A 27,500-nucleotide genomic window follows, 5' to 3' on the forward strand; every position below is an offset into this window, starting at 1 on the left:
AGAACTGTGTACCTCAGGGGTCTCGCTATCGTACACAGTAACAAGGGCTTCCTCAGAGCTTGATGCTGTGTCCTCGCCAGCATGATTAGTGGGGTTGGTGGCATCATCATCATCGTCATTAGTAGCAGCAGCGGCATCCAGAGTGCTAGCCTCCTCCGCAGGTGTGATAAAGCTACTCATAACTGCAGGCTCTACAGAGGGTGCATCTACCAGGTTGGCTGGAGGCTCTGACGACAGCTCCTGCGGGAGGGTCATGCTGAGATCAAGAAGTGCACTGGAAGATGGAGGTGAGGCTGAGAGCTCCTGTGCTGATGTGGTAGGGGTGGAGGTGGTGGAGGTTTCAGGTGGGGTCAGTATATCGGGAGAGGATATAAGGGCTTCGGAGGTATTGGGGAGTGGGTCAAATAGAGTGAAATCTGGGTGGGTGAGAGAGGAAGAGGTGGTGGTAGGTTGAAGGTCTTGGTCTTTGTCCGTATCCACAATTAGTGGAATCTCTACCAAAGACCCAACGGAAGGAGTGGTGGGAGGGGTAGGTGGGGGGTCCTTGGCGTCAGTGCTGACCTGCTGCGTGCCTCCCCCCTCAGCAGGCTGCTCCAGAGGCACAGATGAGAAACCACCTACAGAGGGTTCCTCACAAGACTCAAAAAGGTCAGGCCGGTCACCACCTGAGGGGTCAGGGGGGAAGGATGTAGCAGGTGGGGGGGATGTGAGGGGGTCGCCGGCCCCCTCTTGCTTCGTTTGGTCCTCAGGTGTGGTCAGCTCGCTCACGGGCGACTGCAACAACATGAGTGACAACTATTACGACTACCATGGCACATGCAGCTTATTCATGCAATTCAAGGTCACCACAACTGATAAACATCTAATGATACATATAATGGATTATATCTTATCAATATTGAAAACAAATATTCAAACATACTTTCAAATTAGAAAATAATAAGCTCTTTAGGTAAAACTGATGGATAAATTTCTCAGAAAAACAGAGACCTACGCTTCCTAAATGTGAATGATTAATCTTGCATCCAATATACAATTGAAATCCTATTCAGATCATCTTAAAATCAACCTCTACATCTCTTTTATCTACCATTATGCTTTTAAATTTTACTTAACAGTACTTTCCATATAGAACAAAAATAAGCGTCCCCTATGTGGTGACCTCGAATCATGTACACTAGCAACAAAAATATTGTTCATGAGGACAGCATTATCATCCTGCATGACTATCAAAATAGGAAGATCAAAAAAAGAAAAATCTCAAAAGATAAGAAAAAATAACTGTGAAGCAAATGAAATCAAGATCACAGATTAGCATGAAAATCAACAGATTCATTTGTTTTTCACTCTCTTATCACATGCATAAGGCTATCAAAATTTAAAAAAAAATCTGCAAAAAGCTTCAGTTACAAATGGATACAAAGAAATGTAAAAAGTTCATGGGAAAAAATATGTAGTAAAAAAACAACAACAAGAAAACAATAACATCAACACTTAGAGACTACTTCCATGAAAATACTGCCGCAAGATTTTTCTAATACCTTCTTTACCTTCAAAGACACCAATCATTACTAAAAATATTTCTAGCTAAAGGTGAGAATCAAATCTGTATCTACTTGAACATGAGTTACTGTGTAAATGCAATAACACATCTCCTAGAATAGAGGTATAGATCACTTAAGATTTCACATCGTAAGAAAGTACTTTTCAAGTCTGGAAAGGAAGTCTAAGAATTGAGGATCAAAAACAACACACACTTAGAGAGGGTTTACTCCTTACTACGCATGCTAGAGTCGAAAGTGGTGAAACTGCTACGTGTCTCAATTCCTCTCAATTCTACCGGGCCCAGAGGAATACACGGGAGTATTACGTGGGAGTTCTAACATCAATCTAACATTTAACACTTATTTTCATCCTATGAAGAACACACAAATATAGAAACAAACAACGGAATAGCCTCCGAAATTCGGGCATGCACAAGCTGAAAGTGATATGCAGTAACAAGTGGAGATAAAACTGAACTCTTGACAGAATGATTACCAAAAAGTTCAATATACATACAATTTCAGATTGCAGAACTGCCCCCTATACGAAAGATTATTAATAGCAATGAATTTACTAGAAAATTATTTCTCTTCAACTCAATTGGTACATAGAGCATTTTCTGTGTGGAGCTCAAAGTTATACATCAAAATTCCCATAGATGTATATAAAATGTCTTCTGAAACTTTCATGTTTGTCACTTACTGCACCATGAAGATTATGCAGTTTTTGGGTTAAAGCATGTTATGAAAAATTGGCTTTATATTCTACATTGCAAAACATATAATGAATATTTCACTTTTTATTCACATTTCATTTTTGGAATTACTCCACTTTCTTTTATCAATAAATAAATTAGCATAACTGAGATATAGCATTTCATTTTCAACATTTGATTATGTCATTTTACCATGTCATCCATTACTTCTTCAGTATTTGTATGTGTATATCCATTGACAAAATCATAAGTTTATTTGCATGAAACCTCATATGTGCCATCCAAAAAGTAATATACATCAGTACTTTGATGACCTTTCTTAAAAACATTAAGATATTTCACATCATATCCCATGCCTTTCTACCACAACCATAATTTGTCATTCAGAATCCTGTTATCTTTTAACGTAACTTTCATTACAAAAAAAATATATCAGTCATAAGGTATCAACACGCCTTCTTTCTGTCCTTGACAAATAAAATCAATACTTAACAAAGACAACAATAGGATAATTCAAGACAAGTGACATATCTTATCAGGGGTGTGTGCTATGGCGGATACTGATAACTACACATGAAAGTCTACAATCACTTGCATATCATTAACTTCTTCTTTCTATCCCTTTATATTACATAGCCTATTTGTTTGTTTCTTCTGGTATATTTAAAGCAAAGGTAACATTAAAGATTCATATAAGAATATATACACAATATATAAATTCATCCATAAAGTAACTGACTCCTTATGATCTCTACTTTGCTGCTAATTAAAAATCTAAAATGGGAATTAAACACTTTGATATACCTAAATGATATAAAATACACACAAATTAAGAAAGCCATGTCACACATATTCCACTGACAGCTTTAATCTAAACATCACTTTAATTTTTGCAATCCAAAACAAGTCACAAAATCTACATGATTTTTTACTGTAATTAGTGTTTCAAGATATCCAAACAAACAAAAATCTAAATGACAATTCCTTCACAAACTTTTTTCCCTTTAATTACAAGCCTTTTTCAAATAAAACAAAAATACTAGGTAGAATACTAAAAATACCAAACTAACTTACATTTTTTTCAAGGCTTTCTCAAGAGGGACATAAAAAATTGAGCTTTCAACACCACTTTTATCATTATCATCTTACAAATCAGCTGTGCTGTCACAAGCTGGACATAGCAAGCATGCATGGATGAGTCACACTGTCAAAGCACACACTCCTATTCATTAAATGCATTAATGTTAAGATTCTTTTTCTAATCTCTGTCTTTAATGAAAGAGACCTCATTCTATTAAGACCCAACACATATAAATCATCTCTGTATTTGAACAGCTCATGCAGTTTAGCTCATTGTGTAATCTGTAGGTAAAACAAGCTCAGCCAAGCTAACTGCAAGGAATCACAACAAACAGCTACACCTAAAATTCCTTAACTGAATATGATTAAGCTGTTTCTTCTCTAAAATTACTTACTGACATTTGTCTTTCTCCCTCTGTGGTGGCTCAGAACATACACTGATAAATTCTTTTACTTTCTTTAACAATATATTATCTAACAGGTTGTGTCAAAGCTCAAAAAGCAACTGTGGAGTATCTACTATTCTTTTTTATTTCCTTAATTTCTTTACAAATTTTCAGATACTTTTGGACAAGTAAGGTAAATATTCCTCATTTCTTTGATAAACAGCATTAAGAAATCTCTCATGACACCTGTAACTACTAAGAGACAGCACAGCACTTTTGTCTGGCGAACAGATTTGTCTTCAACACTTTTGATCTACACATCTAATCATTCTATATTTCTTTATCTGTTAGAATAATACATTTCTAACAAAAAAGAAAAGAATCTAAATATGATGCCTTTAATAATATACCTTCTTTCAGAGAAATATCCTGTGACACTGAATACTAACAAACAAACAGGAGTATACCAACAATAGCTGCCAATAAGGTAATAAGTGGTTTAAATTGGTTACTCACTTGCTATTCAGCAATCCTACAGCATGTAAACAGCTTTCCCTCTTTTGAGAGCTTTGAACTCAAGTTATATATATATGATGTTTAAACTTCCATATCTTCTGAAAGATTCATTAATCTACATTCAGAAGACTCTTCCCAGAATAACAAATTGTTTCAATATTGAGCCCATTGTTCTTATATGCACTGTACTTGAAAACCATACCCTGATTTTAAAATCATGGTTTGTATTTGATTCAACCATGAGCACTTAAACAGAATCCCCTCTCCTACCAACTAATCCATACCATTTAGGCATGAACTCCTTAATTAGCAAATTTACTCCACAGATTGCTGATAGACACTACAGGTTCTTTGATCAGGGTATAGATATGTATCTTTCACTAGGTCTATGCTTTCATAAATAAAATATAATTTCTACTTTATTAACTCTTGCCATATGGCAAGAGTCTATACCAGCCACTCATTAGTTAAGAATTAAAATATGATGTGCTCTTTTTGTTATCGTATCTGTGCTACACAGGTGCTGTAAACTCAATGGAGCCAACAGTAATCTGTGTATGAGTGGCTAGATTAACACCACTTGGGTCACGTACACTAAGGCTTATTTTGTGTCACAGTTTAGACTCTCCCTTGCATTTTGCCTATATTTTATAAATTTCTGATCAGTTTATCATTACAAAAAGAATGGTATCATATTTGAATCATGAAATACGATTAGAATATCTTGACTTCTTTTAACATAATTTCCCTATATCTATGATTTATCTGACAATACAAAAAGAACACTTATTTTTTCTTCTAAGGATCTAAACTTGGCCTAAATCATAAATCTTGAAATACAAAAAAAATATGAGACAAGTTTGATAAATCCATCATATTCTTCCAAAACTTAACCACAAATTGCAAGTAACTTAAAAGTTTCACAGACTTATGAGTTTAGAAGAACGGCTCCTTGCAAACTGTATGTTAAAAAAATGGGAAAAAAGAAAGTTTACCTTACGATTTGAATCCTACATATTACTAATATATGCCCATTAGATTCTGAAATTTCAATGCATAAGACTATAGCTTTTTAGAAGATACCCACAGTGACTTCCAAAATGGGACTTATTTTTTCATAAATCTCTATACAAATCTATCTAAAACTTGCTATTATCCGTGAAAGCAGGCATACAATCTCGTGTCCTACACAACAGTTGCACCAGCAATTGCACCAGCCTCTGCCTTTGTACTCTGACACAGGTCAACGAACCTCCATTCCATGTATTCAAGCAAGAAAAAGCTTCGATGGGTCCCTTATTCAATGATAAATTGCCAGGGAGGTCTACAAACTATGCCTTGACAGAATACACAAATTATGGGTTTGTTGTCTCTGATGGAATATCACTGGCAAGAGGCTAGTGGCAGGAGTGCATGGTATTATAAAGATTTACCTATAACTGTATATTATGTATCATCTCATAACAGTGGTATATTTGCCTCTACCTAATCTCAAAGCTGGAAGGCTGCTGTGAGTGTAAGGCATAAGTATTATATCCGACGAGATTGTAGGCCTGTTATCACAGCATCACTGAGCTTCAAGTAGATTTAGAAATAATTATGAGAAAAAATCCGGGTATAGTTTAAAATTCCATTTCAGTGCCACTGTCAATCTTTTCCAAATATTCACTTTCAAATATAACATGATAATCTGACTCATATTATAACTCAATTGTATAATTTCTAAATCATTAAATTGAGATTGTAAGTCATTCAATCAAAAATTTATATTTCTCTTCTACTTTTGTATTCATATTCCTTTTTCACATTATTATCTTCATCATCTAAATCATTTTCCAAATGCTGAACAAACTGGTAAACAGTTAAGTTTTCTTTCCTAAGAATATATATATTTAGGCCAAATTCTCTCTCCTACAACTTCAAAATCAATATATAGCTTATTGTTCTGCAATTTGTTCTGCAATTATTGTTCTGTAACTTCATAAAACAGAAACCAGACTACTTCCGAGACACAAGAGAAACCGCCGACAAACAATCTCTCGCATGCTATTATCTCACACACCTCCTGGATGTCATTATCTCCCACATAGCTACAATCTCAGAAACAACATAAGGTAATAACATAATCCACGGTTTAAAAACTAATGAAGAACTAGATTTTATTATTCAAAATTTGGGACAAACTGCAAGGCACTGCCCTCGGAGGAAAAAGTTGGCACCAAACTCAATCCCCTGCACACTAAAGCCTGCAGGTGTTTACATAAATAAGCTCAACATATCCTCAATGAGCTCCAAGATTAACATAATAAGCTCAATGATATAATGCTTACACCACTACTTTCTCGACTGGGAAATAACTGTCAGTGAATGACAAAACACTATATACAACGCATAGCAATTTACAATTTTAAGGATTTAGAGTTCTCTGTTTTAATAATGCATCTGAGGGGAGATAATGCTGTTTAGAAGCAATTAAGAACGAAAAACAATACGTTTTATATACACAAGCAGTCACACGACCCAGCGTTTGGAAGGGGGAGGAACCCGTGACTGCGCATTCCTCCTTCCCTCTCGTTTTTATCTCTTCTCAGGTATCCTAAATGGGTCCTCTTGCCTCACCTGGACGGCCGACGTGAAGAGGTCGTCATTGTCATCGTCCTTGCGCGAATCGTCGTCGTCGTTGAAGAGAGGAGGAGGTTCCCTTGAGTCTGCCATCCTTGCGAACCGCCTGACAGGAAGTGGCTCAGCGGCTGTCGGGGAGGAGGAGGGCGTTCGTCTGGGGTTCGGATTCGCATGGATACATGTGGATACACCCCATTTTCCGTACTTTTTCTGTTGTTCTTTTAGGATTTAGGATCAACGCCCGTTTTGTTGTTCTTTTAGGATGTATATTTGAGTTTATTCTGGGGATTTGAAGTTGTAGAAACGTGTTTATGAATCTAAATCTTAGGCTGAATTCGTGACAAAATCCCCATTTTTTTATTTGCACCTGTTTAATCACTTTGAGACCGGATTCGTGCGGATAGTTATCCTTTTAGTTTTTATGCCTTTTAGTCGTGCTTTTAGATTTTGAGGGACTAGATATATTGCAAGATATAAAGATATCTTTATGCTCACACCCAATGTACAATTCTTGATTTTGATTTTTTTACAGATTCATTTATTTATAGGGGATTATTTTTCTTACGTAATATATTTGCATGTAGGAGGACTGATTTCCTTTCGTTTTGTTCATATTGAGGAATGAACTAATAATATTGTTAATAAACAAAGTGAAAAACTGTCATGTTCATAAAAATCAAATCGATTTTACTGTATTTTTCACAGAATCGTTTTGCCATCTAGATTACTTCAGAGTTTAAGCTTCTACCTGGTTCATCATAGTCTTTCTTTAAGTGACACACCCACCTATATATGCACGTACATGCACTACACACACACACACACACACACACACACACACACACACACACACACACACACACACATACACACACACACACACACACACACACACACACACACACACACACACACACACACACACACACACACAAACACACACACACACACACACACACACACACACACACACACACACACACACACACACACACACACACACACACACACACACACACACATACACACACACGCACACACACACACACACACACACACACACACACACACTCAATCACTCACTCACACACAACTACTCGAAAAAAAAGTTCTCAAAACAAGATGATTGAGATCCAAAAGTGAAATAACGATAATGAGAGGGAAAAAACACATGAAAATCAAAAACATTTATTCATCACCGACCTAAAGAATTCAGATAGTGGGTGTATTTGCGATCCTAACTTCAAAAACGTTTTGGTGAAATATTCAAGCTGATGGGAAGAAAATAACCTCAAATATAACTAACGACCACAAAGTTCGATTAACTTTTTTATTATCTTTATATCCAAGATGACATACTTAATTATCTAATCGAAGTAACTTATCGTAAAGAAAAAATATTATGACGTCATAGCATACAGTATGCACAACAGCGCTTACAAAAACTCTCATAGTTTTGTTTACATGCGACCACCTAGGCTGTACGCTATAATGGCTAGTGGTTTCGCAGTGTGAAAATGTGTCTTTAGTTTGGACTCGTATTGAAAGGCTGGTTTGATAACCCTCTTATATGCATATATTATTGGAAAGAGTAACATAACTAAGTATGTGTTGATATGAGTTTGATTTATTTGGGATATTTTAGTAGTTGTGTTGTACCTTGATTTTATGTTCATCTGCGCAGGGAATTAATTTATATTTTTTCTAGAATGATAGATGATTTGTTTGCTATCAGAAATATTTGTTGAGCCACAAATAAAACAGTGTAATACCAAGAAGATAAAGCTCATAGAATACAGTTGTAAATTGCCATCTAATAAAATGTTAATCCAGTGTCTTTCTTACCAAATAAGGTACAGAGGCCATGGCAATCACAGAACTTATTATGATCGGTATCCATGTTGACAAATGTTGAAAAGGTATGAATGAGACTGGATATCTTCACAATACAAGAGATGTATTTCACCAGTTTCGATTGTCTTCGTCAGAAATACTTTATGTATTTCTGACAAAGACATAATCGAAACCTGTCAAATACGTCTCTTATATTGTGAAGATATCCAGTCTCATTCATACCTTTTCTACAAGGACTTAATATCTTTGGCAAATGCAGTCCTAAGTTCAAAAGCTACTGCTAGTTTACAGGTGTACTATGTAATCCAATAAATGTTTATTCATATGTCTTGGATAATACACATTCTTGTGGTATGGTATTAACCCCCTGGATCTGGATGACATTGTGATCACGTCAAGTAAGAACTTGGACAGCTATACGGATGACATGAACAAAGCATCAAGAGCGAAGGCCAGGGTGAGGGAAAAGACTCGCCATGAGTGCATAAACCTCTTTGAGTGTGATTTGACTCATTTTTGCGTTTAGAAGGGGGCTTTAGCATTATTCCCATCGATGAACGAATGTGGAATGTAACGTGCGTAAGAAGTGACAGGAAGAGTGTCGGCTCCAGGGAGGACGTCATTTCCATGCTGCGTGCTGTATTCCTGGCCGCTGTGACCGGCGGCGCAGGTTGTATTATGTGAAATTGAAAATTACAAAAAAATGAGATATATGACACAAATAACCAAATGTTCCATATATTTTTTTTCTTGCACTGAGCTATTTACTACATAGAGAGATGATATGGAGTCTGTGCAAGGAAAATAAGTAATTACCATCTGGATAAAGCAAATCAAAAGACAAATATGGACATTGGAAAATGGCAATAAAGCTAAAAAAGTTTTCACAAAATAACTTCTCAAAGGGGAGGCACAGAGTCTTGTCACCGCTCATGGGTGTTCATGCGGCCTACACGCCACACGCCTGGGATGCTGGCCACTTACGTAACCATTGTAACCGGATCCAGGGGATTGATATACTATTCTTCATGGTAAAAATTGGTGAAATATTGTGATTGAACAGATTTACTTTCTGAAGTACTAATACTGCAATACAATCAATTTGAAATCAGTCAAACTAAATGTAATATGCTTTTCAACTCTAATTTCCCGTCTGCCATTTGGGGCTTTAATATAGTCCTTAATACACTTTTGCTATCAAGTCATTTTGGATACATAGACCATTGAAATTCTGTTGCTGTGGATATGACTGCAAGTTTCTGAGTGGAGAAGATAATCTTTTATAATGAGACCACTTTCCCATCACAAGCTTTTATGAATCTTGATCTTTGACTACAGGCTAGAGGATAGACACAAATCTTAATTTTCACATATCAGCTGTATTTACTTATCATTTTTCATTTGGATAACCTGTAAACTAATCATTTTTAAACTTTTTCAGAAGTGAGACTTGAATTGACATTTTTACAAGCTACCAGTTTCAATGTCCAAGCAAAGGCGCACAGTCTCCACTTCCTCCACTTCTTGCGAAGGTATGCATATTTTTACATAGTTAAAGGCTTGGTATCTGTTAATGCATTAGTATTTTATATCAAAAATGGATGAAAGTCTTTACAGTTACTCTCATCTACCCATTACATGTAATGATATTGATGTTTTTGCTAATTATGATTTGGTACTCTTTAATTTATTATTTAATATTTATTTTGTTTTTGCTTCTCAAAAATTGCTACTCCTGCTAAAGAGGATAAAAAAAAATTTCACCTTATATACATTAGATAGAAACTCCATTCTGATTTTTTTCTTCTTTTCGTTTTACAGATATGAGCACAGAAGTGAAGTTTCTATGAATTATCTAGTGTCTTTTGTAGCCTGGATGAGGCAGAAGTCCAGTGTGAATCCTAAAATCTAGTGAAAGCAAGAAGAAAAAAATGAATGGACATTAAAATTTAGTGCTGAGAACGGAGTACTTTCTATAAAGAGAAGCAAGATGAATGATGATAAACATGAACCCATAGACAAAGATGACTTGCAAGGAAGAGAGATTGATGCAGAAGTGCTAGTGAGCAAGGATAGTGAAAGTAGTGCGCAATTAAGTGACACAATGGATGTACAAACAGAGGAAGAAGTTGAAAAAAGGAACCTAAAGGGAAGCACAGTGGAGACAGAGCATATGGAACAGGGGATGCAGTTAAAACAAGATTCTGATTCTGAAAATGGATTACTGTTATGGTATGATGAACAGGATGATACGGGGAGCAGTAGTGTAGGGGTTCAAGATGCAGAATTACATGATGAAGATACAACATTAAGCAGTGCCGAAAAAAGTGACTTGCCAACAGAGGAGGAGGAAGAGGAGGAAGCAACAAATTTAAGGGACAATAAAGATCAGCATGTTGGTCAATGTAAGGAAGAAAGTAAGCAAGCAAAGATAAAAGAGGACACACACAAAGATGACAAAGAAAACATTATGGCTGAAGAAGAAGAGAAGACACTGGAGAGTAATGAAGAAAAGGACTTGCAGGAGAGTTGTAAAGAGAAAACTACAGCTGATGAAGAAGAGGACATGCAGGAGGCTGAGGAAGTGAACGTTTTGAAAAGTGAAGAAGAGGACAAGCAGGAGAGCAATGAAGATGAGAACAGGCAGGAGAGTAATGAAGAGAAAACTACAGCTGATGAAGATGAAGATACTCAAGAGGTTGACGAAGGGAAGAGTACAGCTAATGAAGAAGAGAACAGGCAGGAGGCTGAGGAAGATGACATGCAGGAGGATGAGGTGGAAAGTACTATGGCTGATGAAGATGACAGGCAGGAGAGTAATGAAAAGAAAACTACAGCTGATGAAGATGAAGATAGTCAACAGGCTGATGAAGGGAACATTATGGCTAATGAAGAAGAGAGCAGGCAGGAGAGTAGTGAAGATGAGGACAGGCGGGAGAGTAATGAATTTGAGGACAGACAGGAGAGTACAGAAGATGAGGACAGGCAAGAGAGTACTGATGAGAAAACTACAGCTGATGAAGGAGAAGATAGTCAAGAGGCTGATGAAAGGAACATTATGGCTAATGAAGAAGAGGATAGGCAAGAGGCTGAGGAAGATGACATGCAGGAGGATGAGGAAGAAAACATTATGGCTGATGAAGAAGACGACAGGCAGGAGAGTACTGAAGAGAAAACTACAGCTGATGAAGATGAAGACATGCAAGAGGTTGAGGAAGGGAACATCACAGCTAATGAAGAAGAGGACAAGCCAGGGGATGAGGTAGGAAGTATGGCTGATGAAGAATATCACAATCAGGAGAGTAATGAAGAGAAAAGTACAGCTGATGAAGATGAAGACATGCTAGAGGCTGATGAAGGGAACATTACGGCTAATGAAGAAGAGGACAGGCAAGAGGCTGAGGAAGATGACATGCAGGTGGATGAGGAAGAAAATACTATGGCTAATGAAGGAGATGACAGGCAGGAGAGTAATGAGGAGAGAACTACAGATGATGAAGGTGAAGATAGTCAAGAAGCTGATGAAAGGAACATTGTGGCTAATGAAGAAGAGGACAGGCAGGAGGCTAAGGAAGATGACCAACAGGAGGATGAGGAAGAAAACATTATGGCTGATGAAGAAGACGACAGGCAGGAGAGTACTGATGAGAAAACTACAGCTGATGAAGATGAAGACAGGCAAGAGGTTGAGGAAGGGAACATTACAGCTAATGAAGAAGAGGACAAGCCAGGGGATGAGGTAGGAAGTATGGCTGATGAAGAATATCACAATCAGGAGAGTAATGAAGAAAAAAGTACAGCTGACGAAGATGAAGACATGCTAGAGGTTGAAGAAGGGGACATTACGGCTAATGAAGAAGAGGACAGGCAGGACTCTGAAGAATATGATAAGCAGGTGGATGAGGAAGAAAATATTATGGCTAATGAAGATGACAGGCAGGAGAGTAACGAAGAGAAAACTACTACAGATGATGAAGGTGAAGATACTCAAGAGGCTGATGAAGGGAACATTATGGTTAATGAGGACAGGCATGAGTATGAAGAAAACATTATGGCGGATGAAGAAGATGACATACAGGGAAGTAATAAAGAAAGAAATACAGCTGAAGATGATATGCAGGAAGCTGAGGAAGAGAACATGCTGGAGGATGAGGACAAAAACATCATGGCTGATGAGGAAAAGAATATGCAAATGTCTGAAGAAGAGAATAGGCAGGAGAGCAAAGAAGAGAACACAAATAAAGAAGATATTGCTGAAAAGTCACCGGTTCTTGGACAGAAACACAGGAAGAGGATGCCTAGTTTAGATGGTTTAGAAATTAAGGAAACAACACCCAAGAGGAACAGTCCCAACAGCAATGCTGAAAGAACTCCACCAGATAATTCTGGGGAAGTTCAGACATCAGGTGAATGCCAAATCACCAGAACATCACCAATTATTGGCTCTAGATTAAAGGATACCACCGGCAGCCCATTTAAGCCTGATGTAACGGGCCTGACAGCAGAAGATACATGCAACCTTGTTATTACATCTGTAAGGGGAAAGGTTGCAGACTTTACAGATGGTAACAAAAATTCTCAAACATCAGAAGATGATAAAGAATTAGCTTCTGGATCTTCAAATGTAAGGAATAACAAATCATTAACTTCAGTGGAGAAGAATATTGAATGTGTAGAGATAGTTAGTGAAAGTGAAGAGGAAAATGTATTTGAGGAATGTAAAGCTGTTGTTTGTAAGAAATGTCGAAGCATTTGGACTGAGAAAGTTTTACATACAATCTTTAAGGGCAGTGAAGCAGTGACTGTCAAATCAAAAATAACTTTTGGAGCTATTGTCTTAATCAATAACTGGGCCCATAGACACATCCAGTACAACAAAGAGACAGCTGTGAGAAACATGCTAGAGAGAGCTGATCTAGGTAAAAATATCAAGGGCCTGGAGATAGGTGATCTTAGTCAGTGGCTTTTTGAACTTATGGACAAAGGCAAGATAAAATGCTGTGCAGTATTTGATGCCATATATAAGCCAGAACCTATCAAAGTATCATTGAGCTCTCTGAAAAAAGCTAAAGGAGCTAGCAGTGAGGCCAAAAGAACACCTAGTAAAGATCAGGATGATAGTGAAATGTCAAAGAAGAGGCCATTGCAGTTTGAAGAGGAAAAATTACCAGATTCACATGATCTCTCAAAAGTGCCAGAGGTGAGCGAGGAAGCTAGTGCTAAGAAGGAAAAGAAAGATGGGTTGGCAGATATATCATATGTGCAGGACCATAGGTCACCAGAAAGAGCACAAACAATTAAAGAAAAGGTTAATGAAACACTAGAACAGAAATCAGAACCAGATGCAGAAATTTCCCGACTTAGTCCAAGGCAGTCTGATGAAGTTACCACTGAGCAAGATGAAAGTTTATCCGAGTCTCATTCTTTCAGTCCTGAGACACAATCCAAGGCAGTTCTGACTGATGACCAAGTATCTACAGGAGAAGAGGTTTTATCTGAAGCAGAACCATCACAGGCAGAAGAGGTTGGCTATGTATATGAGGAAGATATGGAGGTTAGTGACCATGAAGAGGGTGAGAATGATCAGAATGTTGCTGCAACACTAGCACATAGACAGGAGGAGGACACTGAACCAGATTTGCAAATGACAAAAGAGAGAGAGATGTCAGGAACTGTAGAAGAAGACAGTCGGTCTTTGTTATGCAAAAAGCTTGGTTTAGATCTTCATAATATTGATATTAGTTGTTCTAGTAGTGACATGAAAAGGGCCAACAATGGAACTGTGGCAAAACAAGTTTCAGTTGAAGAGGAGGTGTCTCATGCTCACATTACATTGTTAAAGGAACGGTCTGCTTTACATGGGTTTGCAATGGAAGCGTTTGATCTGTTGCCCTTTGAGGCAGGAAATTTCTATGACTCTGTACAGAATGATGATTCTGCTCAACGCTTCATGACAAATCGTGAATTACTGACACTGCACAGCATTTTCATTCTAGATGCAGAGCTCCCCAATGCTGAACTCTTTTATCAAGTTTTGATTCAGATTCTAATGAGTCGTAACCAGGTCTTGCTTGTCCCTGACAGCCGAACTTTGCTGCAGGTCCTTGAGAAGTTGCGGCGAGATTTCAACAGAGCAAAAGTGGGGAAGTCATATAGTGAGTTCTTAGCACAAAATTGGGACATGAGAAATGTTTATAGTGCAGAGACTTTATGGAATAGCAAAAGAGGCTATCCTAATAATCCAAGTATAAGAAATGTTTTGTCTATTTTTTGCTTGTGGAAGAACATTGGCAAGCAGTTACCTGATTTCTATCCTTCTTTAGCCATACAAGAAATGTGTAAATTCACTGATTTAAGCAGCACAGACAAACTTGGAATGTGTGTCAGACTGTATGCAAGATTTTGCACTTTCTTATACAAAGAAAATCACCCAGAATTAGCAGAACTTTTCCTTGACCAAAAATTCACAATATCCAATATCTCTGTTTCAAGAGATGCTTTGATCAATAGTATGAAGTGCCAAGCTTCAGAGAATCAAAGGATAGAAGCTTCACTTACTAGTACAGAAACAGAAGTTAGACAGGCAATGCAGAATTGCACAGAAGCAGAGAAAATGGCCTTGCGTTCAGAAAATCCCAAAACTCTGAGACACTTCCAGAGACTCCTGAAACAATTTGAACAAAAGCTAGACCGATACAAAGACACAAATGCTGAACTAGTGAAGAGAATTAGAGTAGCTGAAGCCAAGAAAGAAAAGCTAGTGAATAAGATAAAAGATCCAGACCTGAAAGAATCGTTGCATGAACTTACTGATGGTTTGAATACCATTTATCGCAAGAGAAAAAATAGTTCACTCTGTGAAGCTGACCAAAAAAGTGCAAAGTTGGCAAGGATGGAGTCAGAACCATGTGAAGTTGAGGAAAGTACAAAGGAAGTCATTCATAACATCCTTGCAAAGGGAGTTAAGCCAGAACTAGTGAGGACTGTCATTCAGACCATAATGAAGAAAGTAACTGGAGAGAGTGCCTTAAATCTGCCTGACGTCTTTTGGATCAGAAAATACGCACAGGATAATGGTTTTCAGTCTACAGTGAGTTGACGCAAGCTGAGCCTCTTGAATGTAGGTTATACAATTTTATAAATATAAAGGAATATTGATGAATATTACTTTATTTTTCTCAAGAAGTACTGTATCAGTATGAGTAAAAGTCACTAATCTTTATTATACTTTGTAATAGGGGAGATAAAAAATGTAACTATAGTTTGCATTTTTCTCTTGTGATATCAAAGATCTCATGTAAATACATAATTCATCATCCTTGTGTATGTATATGTTTATGTACATGTAATATATTGTATTTATGCATATCAAACAGGCTATTGTATAAATGTCTATACCTACACACACTGTAGGCATCTTAAGGTGACATGAGATACAAGAGGCTATAATTCGAGGGAGAGGACAGGATTACCTTAATTCTTTTTGCAGAAATGTTTCTCTTACACTCTCTTGTTAAGAAATTTTTTAAATAACCACAAGTGCTTCCAAGTTTAACTCTCTCTTTATCTGTGAAAATTGAAGTAGTGAGCCCTATTCTTAGGCTCTCCTTTGAGATACTTTCAAAATATGTTTGCAAAGGTGACTTGGTTTGAATGAGAGACAGAGAGGAATAGGGAATAAAGGATATATTTTAAAAACAAACTGCTATACTTGTTCTCTTTGGTATCTCTTGATGTTTTGAAGTCGGTGTACCACTGGTTTGGCTTAAATTTTTACCTTTTTACAATTTCATTATTCACGGTATTGATACAACTTGACAATCATATCTTCATGGTTAATATTTTCGTAGCATAATTTTTTTGTGTGTATACTTGGTTATATGTATGTTAAATGTTCTTCATAATATTGGAATCTATACATGCTTTTGAAGCAGACGTTATGAGTCATGCAGTATGAATCATAAAAGAAGAGTTAGACATTTGTATACAAAAAATAAAATCTTTAAAAATGAGAATGGACATTTTTATTCCCCTTGATGATTGATATACATTATGTATGATTCACAAGACTGAGTGTCTGAATCAGAATTTGGCTTGTTGAAATTTAAGATAAGTTTGCATCGGAAGTTTATTAGGTTGACCTGAAATTCAGTTTTCACAATTATATGTATCAGTAAGACAAGTAGCCATTTTTAATAAAAGAAAAAAAAGTCAAATTAGTTCAATCTCCAATAAATTTTTAGTCGTAAATACTTCTGATGGTAATGGTCTTCAAATAGTTTTACCTGCTATTATTCATGTCTGCACAACACATTTCTTTTAGTCCTAGTTAGTAAAGGATGAGCAGTCACATTCTACTTGCCTTCTACTGTGACATCATGACTTCTTTTGCAACTCCTCAGGCAGTCATTAAATGAAAACACACAACTCCCTAATCCACTTAACTGCGTATAAGCAACCATTTGATAGCATTGTTTGCTGTAGTATTTAGTTTGCCTTACAAAACATTGTCTTATTTGATATCTATGGATAGATCATTAGAGTTGATGATGATGAAAAAGTATAAATGAAAATTAAAAATTTTACAATACAAAGAGATGTAACATGTATTCATGTTATGTGAATTTTAACATAGATTGTGATATCAAAACACGTCAGTTACATCTCTTGCATTGTGAAATTATTCATACTTATTCTCCTCTCTCTCTCTCTCTCTCTCTCTCTCTCTCTCTCTCTCTCTCTCTCTCTCTCTCTCTCTCTCTCTCTCTCTCTCTCTCTCTCTCTCTCTCTCTCTCTTTTTCTCTATCACTCTATCTCTCTATCTCTCTATCTCTCTATCTCTCTCCCTCTCTTCCTCTCTTCCTCTCTTCCTCTCTTCCTCTCTCCATTTCTCCATCTCTCCATCTCTCCCTCCCTCCTGCCCTCCCTCCTTCCTTCCTTCCCTCCCCCCCCCTCTCTCTCTCTCCCCCTCTCCTCTCTCTCTCTCTCTCTCTCTCTCTCTCTCTCTCTCTCTCTCTCTCTCTCTCTCTCTCTCTATCTCTCTCTCTCTCTCTCTCTCTCTCTCTCTCTCTCTCTCTCTCTCTCTCTCTCTCTCTCTCTCTCTCTCTCTCTCTCTCTCTCTCTCTCTTTTTTTATACCCCTATTTTTCTTTTGGCATTACTTTAGTACCATTTTCCTAGAAAAAAATAGGAGACAGAATTGAGAGAAAAGAGAGTGAAAAATGGAAGGAGTAGAAGAAGCCGGAAAAAGAGAAAAAGGGATGAGGAACAAAAGAATAAGGATGAAAATGGATGGATGGAGAGAGAGAGAGAGAGAGAGAGACAGACAGACAGACAGACAGACAGACAGACAGACAGACAGACAGACAGACAGACAGACAGACAGACAGACAGACAGACAGACAGACAGACAGACAGACAGACAGACAGACAGACAGACAGACAGACAGACAGACAGACAGACAGACAGACAGACAGACAGACAGACTGATAAATATATAGATTGTGGGAAAATATTAAAGCCAGATGAAAAGAAGAAAGATTAATTCATTAACAAATTAGTATGCCAAAAGAAAGAAAAACAATGAAATATATCAGAGAAAGGCATTTAGAAAGGGCAAATGAATAATGATAAAAGTAAAGTATATAAAAGAAACACGGATTCATGCGACAATCCGCCTACACGAACGCTCCTTACACGAACGCACCACCAGAAAAACCCAAGAACGGAGAGAAAAATTAATGTTTTTATCGTCTGTATGAATTTATGGGTTGATTTTGCAATGAAATTGTTTCCTCTTATGGCGTAAGTGACGTGATCTTCACTGAAACTAAGGTTAAAGGTCATTTCTTTCTTTATGGTATGTTGTTAGAGAGAGAAATTGGTGTTTGAGTTATGAGTAAATCCTTATTGTTTTAGTTTTTATATTTATTTATTTATTTAGTTATCGTGGACTCGCATATTTGCTGTGTTTCTGATATATTTTATTCAGTGGCCGAGAATGATTGATTTGAGAGGGTTTAATTACAGATTTTTGGAACTGATGAATGTAAAATTTAATAATTTAAATATTTTTCATTCAAAGCATTCAATAAAAGAGAAAATAATAAAGCATACGAGAGCAAAGCACGAAGGTAAAGGGAATGGACACTGCTCTATTATAGAGCATAAGAAATAGAGCCTCGAACAACACAGGTGCAGCTGCTTTGGCCTCGTATTTATCACAGAATGACGAAAATTTCTGGTGCATAACACCGCTCAGAGACTAGGTCCGTAATTCCCTTATACAGCTAGAGTTCTTAATGTCCCTTTTCTAGAAGTTGGCATGAAGTGCTGACAAAAGGGGAGTACAGAGGGGCTTGTCCTCCTGTCTTTGGAATAAATGTAAGGTGGGAAGGGTTAGGTTTTGGTTTTTGGGGTTTGCATGATACCCTAGTTTCGGGATTTAGTCTCTGGAGGGTGCGTCACTCTCGGAAACAAATGCCAAAGAATTTTTTTTATTCCAGTGGAAATTGAAGATTTTAAACAAATATATTAAACAGAGAGTAAATGTGTAAGTATTTATGTAAAAGTTAGTTTGACAGTCATGCAGGTGAATATTTTTAGTTCATTTTGTATTCTCTCTTGCAATATTTTACCTCTTGCAATAATTTTTCTTCTCTTCCATAAATCATAAGTCTTGGAATGCCTTTCAAATAGTGCTCATGTGTCAGCCAAATTGGTCAAGTCTTCAATTTAATGGGTTAATAAAAAATTATTGTGATTCGTAAAGTTAAGAGTTTCAGAAGCTGTATGAATTATTTTTTAAATACAATTGACTGTAGGATATCCTGGTAATTGTCCATTATAGTAATTACCGTGGCATCTATGCTTCATGTTATGGGAAAACCCAACAAACTTTCCCCTTCTATTTATGGAAATGTATATATAGTTAAGTAGGTATAATATATTATTTGAAAAAAAATTGGTCTTGAAATCGACAGGCTTTGCGAACCATAATGATTCTGAGCGAGATTTTGCTGGCTTTTCCTGTGGTAATTTTACTGTCATTCTGGGCATGCTTTTTGATAAAGATTTATGCTATTATGAGTCTATTGGCACTGATTGGTTTCTATAGCAACGGGTGTTGTTTCAGGTTCTTTGTAATTTCTTTGTTATTTTTTTTCCACCTTCACTAGTGTTATATTTTAATACAAACTATTCTAATATTGGATAAATTGTACTATTACTCTGGTCAGTCATATATTGCTATTATTTAAGGAGAGAGAAAACTGTTAGTGAGAAAGCATATTGTATATTTAGATTGCAAAGTTGAACTGAAGAAGAAAATAAAATTATATGGTTGTTTGAAATCACACATTTTCATTAAATAACAACATCATGGCATATTGATGATAGCAATTATATAACCAAAATAAGAAGCCATCATAGCATTTCCATGTCCTCAAATATGATATGACCATGTTTTCCGATCTTGATGTTACTGCTGTGACTTTTCACCCTCCTGTTCGCACAAATCACACTTTTTTGCTATTTGATATTTACACATATTTCTCATATATTCTTTCTACGTATTTTTAGTGTATGATTATTGTGAATATTTGATTTAACTGGAAGGCCTCTTTTCTTTGTTTTCGGTTTTGATTTATTGTAATACATTTCACTTTCTAAAATAATGCATCCCTCTCGTTAAAGAAAAAGAGATAAGAAATTTTAAACTAAGGAAAACGTGTCTTTCTATAATGGTTCTGTGCTCAGTTAATTTTGTTTTGAAAATGGTATTATTATATATATTTTTTAAAGTTTTTGTGACAGGTGTATTATATATACTTTCTTGTATTGTCCCATGGTAATTTTATGCAACACAAAAAGATAATGTTTGCTAAATAATTTATTTTCGTATATCTGGCATATTCATATAGAATTTGCTTAGACAGAGAGGAAAGCTACAGAGAAAAATCAACGTTTAATCACACGTTTATTTATTAACTGCCCTCTATCCACTAGAAACACTAAGAAAAACCTGCAGATGAGAGGGTGTAGTTTACAAGAAAATCCTTTGCTATTTTCTTTGGTCATGTTCTCTCTAACAAAAGCATGTAGCATTGTTGTTAGGCTACGGCAAGGGCTACGCAATTTTAAAATTTGGCTGCCGTCTTGGTGCACAATAAATGACAGAGAATGAAGGTTTCAGAATTTTTTGTGTGTTATTTAAGATCAGATAAAGATGCCTATATAGATAGACAGACAGATAGATACATAGATACATAGATACATATACATATACATATTTACATATATATATGTGTGTGTGTTTATATATATATATATATATATATATATATATATATATATATATATATATATATATATATATATATATATATATATATATATGTGTGTGTGTTTATATATATATATATATATATATATATATATATATATATATATATATATATATATATATACATATATGTATATACATATATGTATATATAAATATATATATAATTATATATAGATATAGATATAGATATAGATATAGATATAGATATATAGATAGATAAATAAATATGTATTTATATATATATATATATATATATATATATATATATATATATATATATATATATATATATATATATATATATATATATATATATATATATATATATATGTATGTATGTATGTATCTATGTATATATGTATATACACTTTACATTACATTTTAGAAGAATAGTGCACTCTTTCAAAGTGTATGAATAGATTTGATCTATTATAATCATAAGTAAAAGACCCATTTAGTCTTGGTACTCAAGAGAGATACGTTGTAATTTAGTTCTTAAGTAAGCAAAATCCTTGAAGAAATAAGAAATAATTAAATAAATGAAATATAAAGAAAGATTATCGTAATGCTTAAAGTTTTCTTTTGAATAAGTAAAATCATAATTAGGTTATAGAGAGTAGTTAAAAGATTATTTTAAAAGATCATTTGCCTAATTTGATTTCCCTTTTTCCAGGAGTTGTTACACAATGCTTAGTTATTGGGTATCCAGTATCACCAGTAACTTGAAGGCTGCCAGATTGGACGATGTCTAACAGCCATGGCAAATCTAGTCTTTGGAAGAAGCAAAAGTGATATTGTTAGCACCGACAGTCATCATGGCAACAACCACACGGGGAAACAATACTACCACCCATGGTAATGTTGGCTGCAGTGATGGGAGTGCCAACGGCAATGGAAGCAACAAACAAGAGCGGGTCGTGTGTGATAATTCTGTTGTTCCTCCTGTGTGTGAAGCAGGCAGGGTGGGTTCTGAAGGTGGCAGGGGAGTTGGCAACCTTACATCCACTTACCAAGCGCACAGACAAGTGGCAGGGGGATGCAGAAGTGCAGCTGCGGCTCAAACTACCTACCATCATGGAGGAGGAGAAGCTGGAGGAGGTCCGAGCAATAATGGGGGAGTGGCTGTGTCCTCTGCCTACCATGCAGGAAGTGGTAGCACCACAGGGCAAGAAGGAGATGCAGCAGGAGCAGATGGTGCTGGAGGTGCTGCTGCAGGAGGAGCAGCAGGAGGTGGTGGTGGTGGTGGTGGTAGTTCCTCTGCAATTCCAACCACTTACCATGATGGAGGAGCAGGAGGAGGAGGTGGCAACGTGACAATTGCTGCCAGTGGGAGCGGTGTTACAAACAACACATCCTCAAGCTATCACATGGCTCATGGAGGAGGAGGAGGAGGAACAGTAGCAACAGGTGCAACAGTAGGAGGAACCAGCACGGGGAATGGAGCGTCAACTGGGCAAGTTAATGCCACAACCAGTTACTATTACACGCCCATATTGAACTCTCAGCAGACCCTCCTTAGGCCAATCATGACAGCACAGCCGCCTCTCTACTCGCCCCTCCTTCCACCTCAGCAACACACTTATGCCATGCCCCATGCATCACCCTCAGCTGGTAAGTCCCTTGAAGTGTACTGAAAACAATTGAGGTTATGCATTTGAGCTTGATGGTGATTTATCCTATAAGTTCCTTTTATAGTTAATGTAATTTATTTCCTTCCATTCACCTCATTCTGATTCCAAACCTAGTTTTCAATTTCTTGTTAATTTTTTGAATGCTTGGCTATGTTTCAGGCTCGACATATTTTGCAAACCTGAGTGAGAGCATGCGAGGAGGGCTAAGTGAAATGATCCCAGGCACATCAGACAGCCTCTACAAGGAAGTGGGACATCTGGGAAGACAAGGCCAGGGAACAGGCATCACCCACTCCTCAAAGCCTTGTGATGGCTCCACTGACCCTCGGCAGTATACCATGGAAGTGTGCCAGAGGAGACTACCTCAGGAGGGAGTTTACAATGGTGGGTCCTACCCATCATGTGGTGGGGAAGTGACGAGGCCCAGCCACACTACTCATCATGAGCAGAGGACAGCCTATGAGGACTATTCTCGGATGGGGGTTTATACAGAGGATGGCAGTGGGAGGGGGTGGGAGGGGATGGGAAATTGTGGCACATCTCGGTCTACTGCTGCTGCCAACCATACTACCCACCCCTACACTTATTCCTATACTGATTGTCGTCTGGATGCAGCCTGGAACAAATGTGTGGCTGGAATGGGCATTGGTGGAGCGATGGCTGGAACCAGTGGAGAGAATTTCCCGTCACAGGAGCACCAGGTGGACTCCCCTCAAGTGAAGAGCACTGCGCGGGGCACCACCAGCCACACCCTGGCCGTTAATGTCAATATGGGGATGCCCTCTGGGGATGCCTCAATGACTCGCTCCCACTACGATTATCAGCCCTTGCCAGGGGCTCAAATTCCTCCCTTTCTCCCTTATCTCACGCCTTTGAACTATCAGCAAGTAACCGAAGTTGTAGACAGACGGGTTGAAACACGTACTGATCATAGAGCAGTAAATCGTTCAGATGTGCAGGTAAATCAATATTTTTTTCTTCTTCTTTTTATCTAATAGTGTCTTTGTACCATGTACAAATCTAGACATAAATGAAGTCACATGTGAGCATATACATCCTAAATATCTTGAGCTACATTTGTGCATGCACACACTCACACTTAACCCTGAGTAGCCCCTACATGACTTCTACCAGTTTTTGCCCTTCCTTGAATTTTTGGATTTTTTTATTTTATTAATATCAACACTGTTTATATTATTGCAGCCATTATGATTTTTATAATGTTATTAACAATACGATTAACAAACAAACAAAAAACGCTGGTGAGATTGATAGGACTAGTAATTGACTCTTTGAAGACTAAGTACTTATGAAGCCATCTATGTGTAAACTAAAATAATAAACTAAAATCACAATGAACATGGTACAGCAAATCTTTGTTATGGTGAGTATGTCCCAAATAAAAATCTTCCATTGTTGATTCTTTTAGAACTGTGCTGGACAAGGAGCTTCAACAAGTTCCCGTCATCTTGAACAGGCAGCAGCCCCTTCAGAGAAGCATGTGGTCCACTCTTTACCACCAGCAGGCAATGTAGCTCCACCGATGTCCCATACTCAGCCCACAGACACCCAGAGGAATGTCAGTGGGCACATCAGTACAACAGCAGGCTCTCACAACACACACCAGGAGTGTCTTGGGCAGAACAAGAACATTGTGGTGGACCAAGTTCAGGTACTTTGAAGACACAGCTTTTTGTTATTAGTCTGTGCACTTTTTACTCTTATTATTTGTTGATAGCCATAATATATGGTTATTCTCTAGTCAAATTACCACAGGCTAAGTACTAAAAAGATTATCCACTTATATTCCTCCAGTCGTGCACTCATATGAATCTCAAGAAGAAGACCTCGGAAGCAGGCACTGACAATCAGCTGTGTGGCTCATGTAGTGGAGGAACTACTATAGCAGAGACCCAGCAGGGAACCATCAGTAATGCGAGCATGATTGGCAGTGGTGTTCTGGTTGTCCCAGCAGAAGGAGTGATACCGTGTCCCATTGAGTCATTGGTTGCTGCTGTAGCCAAGGTGGGTCCTTTAGTAAAGCTTCATGCATCAGAGGTAGTTATAGATTTGTTAGCTTGGCCCCCACATTAGCACTAGTGCCAGCTACTTATGAGCCAGGGCTAAATCTGAGTAGTGGAACCTGGACTTTAGATTCACAGGGTTTCAGGGTACACATACTTCTGATTTTCGCATTAGCTTACTTATGCAGGAATAGAACTGAAATATAATGTACTTTAATATTTCACATGTACCAGTGAGTAGACATGTCTGTATGTATATAAATGTTTTTTTCTATAACATATTTCTTTCTGAAAAGCAAAAGGACAGTTATTGTAAACTCATCCACCTCCCAAACAGAATGAACCATCAACTTCCTTCAAAAAGAAACGAGTGGAAGAGGAGGATTCCATGACTAGTGGAGGCGAGGGACTCGTGTGCCTGGTTTGTGACCTTGTCATAGAGGGAACAAGCAGCCACCATGATGGGGGACAGAGAGGGACAGCGTCTTGTGAGGAAACAGTTGCCGCTTGCTCTATTGATTCTCTGGCAACAGTCATGTCCAAAGTAAGTCTTTTCTTTTTTGGATGGATTTGTAGATGCATATTATTTAGAGCATAGCAGTATTATTAGATTTATCAATAATAATATTTATAAATTTTGTATAATAACCATATTTACTGTAAAATTTCCTTCTGCCTTTATGTAAAATCAGATGAGCGTGGGAGACAAACTGGGCAGCTTGGTGGGCACTGTGCTGCCTCGTCACCTGTTGCACTCCACAGCCATCTGCAGCAAGTGTTTCCATCTCATCAATGAACTGGAAATTTTGGAACACAGATTGTCTTTGTATAGGTAAACTTGGAGGAATCTCTCTCTCTCTCTCTCTCTCTCTCTCTCTCTCTCTCTCTCTCTCTCTCTCTCTCTCTCTCTCTCTCTCTCTCTCTCTTTCTTTCTCTCTCTCTCTCTCTCTCTCTCTCTCTCTCTCTCTCTCTCTCTCTCTCTCTCTCTCTCTCTCTCTCTCTCTCTCTCTCTCTCTCTCTCTCTCTCTCTCTCTCTCTCTCTCTCTCAGAGATTGTGACACCACTGAAAGATTCTTGAAATTGTTCTGTGACATAAATATGCCTTTTTCAGCATTGCTTCTTTAACCCAGCCTTCCCTGAACTATCCAACAGGAAATATCTCAGCACAAAAGTTGAGGCATCCTGTGAGAAGCATGGTGTCAGGCTTAGCACATACAGGCAGCTACAACAGCAACAACAACAAGAACACCAACAACATCAGCAGCATCACCATCATCATCACCATCACCACCATCAGCATCAACAACAACAGCATCAACAGCACCAGCAACAACAACAACACCAGCAGCAGCAGCATCAACAACAGCAGCAGCAGCAACAACAGCAGCAACAACAACAACAGCAACAACAACAACAGCAACAGCAACAACAGCAGCAGCAGCAACAACAACAACAACAACAACAACAACAACAACAACAGCAACAACAACAACAGCAGCAACAGCAACAGACACAGCACACACAACACCAGCAGACCCACCACCAGCTCCTACAATACCAGACTGTGCAGCTGCACCATCAGCATCCACACCTTCAAGTGACACAGCTCCCACAGGACCAGACTGGTCACCAGTTGCAAGGGATGCAGCTCCAACATCAGCAACAGCAACATCACCACATTCCAGTTGTAGCTCTCCACCAGATGCCACAACAGCACCACCACCAAATGCACCAGCATTTGCAACATCAACAACACCTCCTAGCTGAGCAGCACCTTCATCAGCAGCATCAACAACAACAACAGCAACAGCAACAACAACACCATCAACAGCAACAGCAACAACAACAACAACAGCAACAGCAGCAACAGCCACAGCAGAATCACATTGCAATTCATCACCAGCAACAGCAAAAGAATCATGTGAATCCAATCATAAATTCAACAGTGGCTCAGCTGGAGCAACCTCAACAACAGCAGCCTCAACAGCAGCAACCCCAGCAGCAGCAGCAACAGCCTCCATCACAACAAGCTCAACCACAATCACAACAGCCCCTCAGCAAGCCCGCCACCAATGACAACACTTTGGTCTTTGTTGACTGTGATATAGACATTGAAGATTGTGACTGCAACCTCATAAGTGATCCTCCTGCCTCAATCAAAGACACATCTCATGAAGAGGAACTGCAAGAGTGCTCAGATATGGTGGAAGAAGAAGAGCCTAAGATCTCTAGCTCAGAAGTCAGTCAGATTACGTCCCCAGAGTCAGTGGACATAGGCTCCGTTGGCAGTGTTTGCCAACAGAAGGAGGACATAGGAATCCACAGCGAAGATGTTATTGACGAGCCTCCGGACAGCCACAGCCAAGAACAGACGAGTGGTCAAGGATACATTACTGTTGAAACACCGGAAAACAATGAAGCTGAGAGCTCACCAATCGTGTCCTCAACTGTTGTGCGAGATGAACCAAGGAAAGTAGAGGAAGCCACTGAATATCACAAACCTACTCTGTTGGCTAAGAATGTCAAAAGCAAAAAACATGCAAAGTTGCAGATTTGTCGTCAGTGTGACCAGGTGTTTTCAAACCGTCAAGCACTAGTCAGACACATTGAACGAAGGCATAAAGCTTATGCTTTTCATTTTAGCTGTGATACATGTCGTAAAAAATTCAGTTCTGAGAGGGCACTTACCAGACACGTTCAGCTTCACAAGACATACCCATGTAAATTATGTGATAATATATTCTTCAGGAAAGCTAAACTCAAGAAACACCTGGAAGATCA

At 37.9% G+C, this 27,500-nt stretch overlaps 3 protein-coding genes across 12 annotated transcripts in view; 2 read left to right on the forward strand and 1 right to left on the reverse strand.

The window, feature by feature from the left end:
* Snx1 (sorting nexin 1) overlaps positions 1-7,020 on the reverse strand; it is a 30,310-nt gene extending 23,290 nt beyond the window's left edge. For 2 of the 8 annotated variants that reach the window (XM_070122147.1, XM_027361895.2), the window contains exons 1-3: positions 6,862-7,020; positions 562-774; positions 1-240 (exon numbers count right to left, since the gene is read on the reverse strand). The exon at positions 1-240 is cut by the window's left edge and continues 96 nt beyond it. In XM_070122147.1, the coding sequence (XP_069978248.1) occupies positions 1-240; positions 562-774; positions 6,862-6,957 (549 nt within the window). In that variant the 5' untranslated portion in view covers positions 6,958-7,020. Of the gene's footprint in view, positions 775-6,861 lie in introns of all 8 variants that reach the window. The other 6 variants (XM_027361896.2, XM_027361894.2, XM_027361893.2 and 3 more) reach the window with 3 other exon arrangements.
* Positions 7,021-8,327: 1,307 nt separating this feature from the next.
* On the forward strand, positions 8,328-16,733 carry LOC113804551 (uro-adherence factor A). Its single transcript, XM_027355444.2, has 3 exons — positions 8,328-8,468; positions 10,160-10,250; positions 10,540-16,733. Exon 3 carries the CDS (start codon positions 10,709-10,711, stop codon positions 15,815-15,817), a length of 5,109 nt encoding a protein of 1,702 aa, XP_027211245.2. The 5' UTR covers positions 8,328-8,468; positions 10,160-10,250; positions 10,540-10,708; the 3' UTR covers positions 15,818-16,733.
* Positions 16,734-18,398: 1,665 nt separating this feature from the next.
* The window catches only part of LOC113810178 (uncharacterized), a 10,501-nt gene continuing 1,399 nt past the window's right edge, over positions 18,399-27,500 (forward strand). Inside the window, exons 1-8 of one of the 3 annotated variants that reach the window (XM_070122150.1) lie at positions 18,399-18,522; positions 21,738-22,675; positions 22,855-23,654; positions 24,125-24,367; positions 24,511-24,720; positions 25,057-25,263; positions 25,412-25,551; positions 25,872-27,500. The exon at positions 25,872-27,500 is cut by the window's right edge and continues 1,399 nt beyond it. In XM_070122150.1, the coding sequence (XP_069978251.1) occupies positions 21,880-22,675; positions 22,855-23,654; positions 24,125-24,367; positions 24,511-24,720; positions 25,057-25,263; positions 25,412-25,551; positions 25,872-27,500 (4,025 nt within the window). In that variant the 5' untranslated portion in view covers positions 18,399-18,522; positions 21,738-21,879. Of the gene's footprint in view, positions 18,578-21,737; positions 22,676-22,854; positions 23,655-24,124; positions 24,368-24,510; positions 24,721-25,056; positions 25,264-25,411; positions 25,552-25,871 lie in introns of all 3 variants that reach the window. The other 2 variants (XM_070122151.1, XM_070122152.1) reach the window with 2 other exon arrangements.

The sequence above is a fragment of the Penaeus vannamei genome, chromosome 5 (genome assembly GCF_042767895.1).
Source record: "Penaeus vannamei isolate JL-2024 chromosome 5, ASM4276789v1, whole genome shotgun sequence".
NCBI lineage: Eukaryota > Metazoa > Arthropoda > Malacostraca > Decapoda > Penaeidae > Penaeus > Penaeus vannamei.